The sequence below is a fragment of the Corvus kubaryi genome, unplaced genomic scaffold (genome assembly GCF_017639235.1).
Source record: "Corvus kubaryi isolate FWS band 111438036 unplaced genomic scaffold, C.kubaryi_AGA036_p1.0 37394, whole genome shotgun sequence".
Classification (NCBI taxonomy): domain Eukaryota; kingdom Metazoa; phylum Chordata; class Aves; order Passeriformes; family Corvidae; genus Corvus; species Corvus kubaryi.
In genome coordinates, this window is record NW_024581133.1 from 11,755,562 (window position 1) to 11,760,512 (window position 4,951).

Genomic DNA, 4,951 nt, shown 5'->3' on the forward strand with positions numbered 1-4,951 from the left:
GTGCACGGACATGGCTGCGGGGTGTGCACACACGTGTGGGGTGTGCAGCGTGTCTGGAATGTGCACATCTCTGGGATGTGCACACGTGTGTGGGGTGGTCACAGACGTGTCTGTGGAACGTTCACACGTGTCTGGGACGCACACACGTGTGGGATGTGCAGACACGTCTGGGATGTGCACATCTGTCTGTGGGATGCACAGGGACACGGACACTGCTGTGTGTGGGGGGGACATTCACACACGTGTCTGGGAGATCCACACGTGTTTGGGGTGTGCACACACCTGTCTGAGATGTGCACACGGGTGTTTTGGGGACGTTCTCTCCCATTTGGGATGTGCACAGGGGTGTTTTGGGGATGTTCTCTCCCATTTGGGATGTGCACACGGGTGTTTTGGGGACGTTCTCTCCCATTTGGGATGTGCACACGGGTGTTTTGGGGACGTTCTCTCCCATTTGGGATGTGCACACCTGTCAGGACAGCTCCGTGTGTCCGTGCAGCAGGAGCAGGGTGCAGGTGCCTTTGAGCGCCCCTCCCATCTTTCAGAAGCTGGAAAATGCCCCTAAACCACCCCATAACCCTTCCTGCCACTCCCACGGTGATCCAACAGCAGCTCCAGGCTTCCCTTCCTCTCCCTGGGTTCTGCAGGTGGGATGGTCCAAGGTTTCCTTGGGCTCTCGAGGACCTGCAGGGCCCAGGAGTGTGAGGAGAACGTGGTGAAAACTCGTTCTTTGTTGCAACCGACCGTGTCAGGGTTTGAAGCACGTTTTAAACAGCAGCGGGTTTGCTTTTTCCGTGTTGTTTAATCACTCTTTTTTAACAGAACGTAGGTGTCTGACGAGGGCAGGCTGCTGGTGGGCCCCGAAAGCGCCCAAAACAAAGGGGGAGATGTAAACAAGCGGCGTGTGAGAAGTGGCCGTGAATTCCGTGAGTCGAGAGCTGTCATCCCTTGCCTTAAACCCCTTCTCCTGGCTTTCCATAGGGCATTCCAACCCCGCCCCTGGCTTTTACGGGTGTACACCAGTGTCAGTTTGTGTAGAAGTACCGAGTGAAAATATCGATTATCTGCACGGGGAAAAAGCACCGCCAAGCCCAAAGCAGCCTGGTCTGAGTGTTTCCTGTTCCTGTGGAAAGCTGTAGGTGGAATAAAAAGCGTTCGGCTGTTCTGTGTTTCCTGAAAGGGGGGGAGGGAGTGGGAAGAGGGGTTTTTCCCGGGTTTTTTTGGACCCCGGAATGCTTTTTTGGGGGATGATTTGGGGCTGTGACAGCGCTGCTTTGTCCCGGCAGTGCATGCGAAGGGCGGCTCCTCCCTGCCAGCTTTTCTTTGGGAATGTTTTCGCAGCAGGAGCCATTCTGGAGCAATCCCAAGTGACTGGGAGTCGCTCAGTGCCCGTGCCACGCTCTGCCATCGCCTGCAGCCGCCAGGATTTGGGAGTCAAATCCCGGGAATGGGGAGGGATGGGGCTGAGGATGGATGGGATCCGTTGGAATCTGGGAACAAACGCTCTCCGTGAATTCCTTGTTCCGTCAGCTCCACAAACCAGGCCTTTCCTGGTGGATCCAGGGTCGGGAGAGCTCCAGCGTGAGCAGAGCTGCATTCCCAGCTTTATCTAAACCCTGGGATTAATTGAGGGTGGCAACAGAGCGCGCAGGGAAATCCCACCTTCGGCTCTGGGTTCCGCCTGCTCCTGCTTTTCCCAGGGGATCCCGGCTCTGATCCGGGTGTGCCGCTTTCCTGGAGCGGTGTCCGAGTGCTGAGCTGTTTGTAGCTGCGATTTTCCGCTCTTTCTGGAATGTTTCCTATCACTGGAGCAGGAAGAGCCGATTAAGAGCTGAGGGGTGTGGCAGGTGTCAGTATTCCATGGGGCAAAGTTCCTTTTTCCTGGAAGGAAGCTGTTCAGAGAGCCAGGAATGTGGGGATGGATCCCAGTCTGAGCTCCCTGGGTTTGGGACCGTTGGGAGAACTGCAGGGATCAGGGCTTGGATCAGGAGCTCGGGCAGAACCTGGCGTTTTCCTTAACTGCAGGACTGAAATTCATGGATCTGCTTCCATGGCTCGGGTGGAGTTCAGCAATGTCATTTAATCTTCCCTACCTTTCCCCCCTCCATGTGATATTCCATGAGCATAATCCCTGTTTTCCCCTCACAGGGACCGTGTTATGGATTTGGAAGGTTGGGATTTGCTGACATTTTGGGGTTTTTTCAATTTCTTCCCAGCTTTGTGTGACATTCCTGGGGGGTGGCGGCCTTGGAGTGTTCCAGCTGCTCCGCAGGGATGGATGAATCTCGGAATCGTGGGATAATTTGGGTTGGAAGGACCTTAGATCCCATCTCATTCCATGGGCAGGGACACCTTCCCCTATCCCACTATGGGGCTGCTCCAAGCCCCGTCCAACCTGGCCTTGGACATTCCAGGGATCCAGGGGCAGCCACAACTTCTCTGGGAGTTCCAGCCCAGCCCCTCCCCACCCTCCCATGGAAGAATTCCTTCCCAATCCCTTGGATCTGCTGTGGCTGCCAGGATTTAATTCCTGATTATTTCACTGATGGGGCAAAGAGGAGATTCAGGATTAAGAAAGGGCTGGAGGGAGAGGAAGAGGCTCCTGGAGCAGAAGCCAGAGCAGATTTCTGGGAACATGGGCTCTTCCAGAGAGTTTTCCAGGTTGCTGTTGGTGCCATGATCGCTGTGAAATTTCCCAGCTGAATCCAGGGAGAACCCGCTCGGAATTCCAGACACCCCTTTGTGGACTTGCTCTGAGACACAGGTGGGATAACAGTAAGGATCCAGAGGAGTTTTAATCGGTCTGGAGCTGGGGAGCTTTTTCCTGGCGTGGAGAAAGGGAATTTCCCTGGCCCTGCTTGTCCCTGGCACCCAGCCCGGAGTGTGGGGACACCAAACACCCGCTGGGTCGTGCTGACTTCTTGGAGAACCAGGAGACCCCGACCACGAGTTCCTTCTCCCACAAGCCCAAGATTTAAATGCTTTTTAAAATAACTTTTTCCAGCTTGACAGGTGTTGTTCTATTCCGTTTATTCCAGTAACAGCTCACATCTTGTTTCTCCAGGAATGAGGGTGGAGTGGAAGTGGCAGAGCCTATGGAAGTGGCTGCACTAAATGAAGGCAAAATCAGGTTTCAAAAGGCAAATGGTGGTTCCTGAGTCCAGCTGAAAACTGGGAAAAATAGGAATAAAACCCTTCGGGGTCCTGCTCGTAGCCGATCTCACTCTGGGTTTCAGTAGTCAGCCAAAGGGAGGCAAATGAGGCGCACAAATTCTTCGTATCGGATGGTTCCGTTTGGCCCAACTTTGGCCTCTTTCAGCAGGTCATCGACTGAAAGCAGGAAAATACCATCAGCATGGAAAATCCAGGATTTGGGGTCTGGGGTGTTTTTGTTGGAAATCACCTCTGGGGTCAAGAGGAGGTGGCAGCCAGGGGAGTTTCAAACTGGCTCAATTAACACTCGGATTTTAATTCCATGTAAAATTCTCTGGAGCAGAGATACCCATCTTTTTGAGCTCCTCAGGGGAAAGAGTCACAAATGAATCCAAATGGGTTTGGGGGTTTATTGTGCCCCTTGGAGCCAAATCTCTGACAAACTGGATGGGTGTGGGGAGGAAGGGAGGGAGGGGAAGGGAAGGGAAGATGGATTTGATCCCTGTGGGAATTGCAGGATACCTTCTTCCTCGGAAAGCTTCTCACCCAGCCGGGTGAGCTTGGCCCGGAGCTCGGGCACGGTGATGACCCCTCTCTTCTGCCGGTCGATCATGGCCAGGGCTGTCAGGATCTCCTTCTCGGGCTCCTCCTGCTTCATCTGCCTGTACATGATGTTCAGGAAGGTGGAGAAGTCCAGCTCTGCGTTCCTGTCTGGAAAAGGAAGGGCAGATCCTTTGGGAATGGCTCCATTTGGGGCCGGATCCAGGATTAAGCATCCCCCTCCTCTTCCCCCCAGTTCCCTTTCCTGGGGCTTCTTCTCCCTGACCTTGAGGTTTCCTTTCCCCACGCCTGGTCTGGCTCAGGGCACACCACAATTGGGGTTTTTTCTCCTCAAATCCCATTTATAACTTCGTTCAGTTTGTGCTCCAAACTTGGATCCTGAATTTTTAATCCCCCCCCGCATCCGATCTCACAATTCCTTGGACTTTGTGCTTTGAGTTTTTCCGACAGGCCTGCAGCTGAGCATCCTTCTGTGCTCTCCCCGCTCTGCTGCCTGGCCCGGACAGTTTCCCAACCTCAAAATCCATATTAATATGTTTGTCTCCCACATTTTTGGGGATTTTAATGGCACTGTTTTAACCCGTGGGCTGGATTTAGCACATCCCAACCGCTCTGGGTAGATGTTCCCTCCTGGCTGTGCCTGGAGCATCCTGACTCCAGAAAAACCGTGTTTTCCCACCCTTAATCCATGTTTTTGGTGGCTGTGCCCGTGGCTCACCGATCCTGTGCAGGTGCAGGTGTCTCTGCACCTCCCCTGGCGTGGGGCTGGCTCCCAGGCACCTCATCACGGCCAGCAGCTCCGAGGCTTTGATCTTGCCTTTCTGCTTCTTGTCGTACAGGGAAAAACATTCCTTGAACTCTAATTAAAAACCGAAACTCGGTTACGCCATGTGAGATCCCATTGAGCCCCGCTCCCGCGGCCCGGCGGCCTTGGCAGGACTCCAGCCGGGATCTGGTGTCGGCTTCGGGGGTGGCTCCTTTCCAGGAGGGTGATGGGCACGGCGGGAGGACCCCGCCAAGTGCCAGGGGCAATTAAAGCCGAGCCTTGGGAATTGCGGCGCTAATTGGGGCCCTCCAGCCTTGGGAAGCAGGGCTGGGAGGGGAAGCGGGAAACGGGAGGATGTTGGTGAAAAGTGATTTTCCTGCCTTCAGGGGGTAGGAGAGGGCGCTGAGGGAAAGCCTCGAGGACTGAGGGGGAGGATGCAGGAGGGGGAGGATGCAGGAGGGGGAGGATGCA

The 4,951-nt window shown here is 54.6% G+C and overlaps 1 protein-coding gene across 1 annotated transcript in view; it reads right to left on the minus strand.

Moving 5' to 3' along the window:
• Nucleotides 1-3,013: 3,013 nt before the first annotated feature.
• The window catches only part of CALML4 (calmodulin like 4), a 3,156-nt gene continuing 1,218 nt past the window's right edge, over nt 3,014-4,951 (minus strand). The window contains exons 3-5 of the mRNA XM_042039488.1: nt 4,433-4,573; nt 3,676-3,864; nt 3,014-3,330 (exon numbers count right to left, since the gene is read on the minus strand). Coding sequence (XP_041895422.1) covers nt 3,233-3,330; nt 3,676-3,864; nt 4,433-4,573 — 428 coding nt within the window. The 3' untranslated portion in view covers nt 3,014-3,232. The remainder of the gene's footprint in view (nt 3,331-3,675; nt 3,865-4,432; nt 4,574-4,951) is intronic.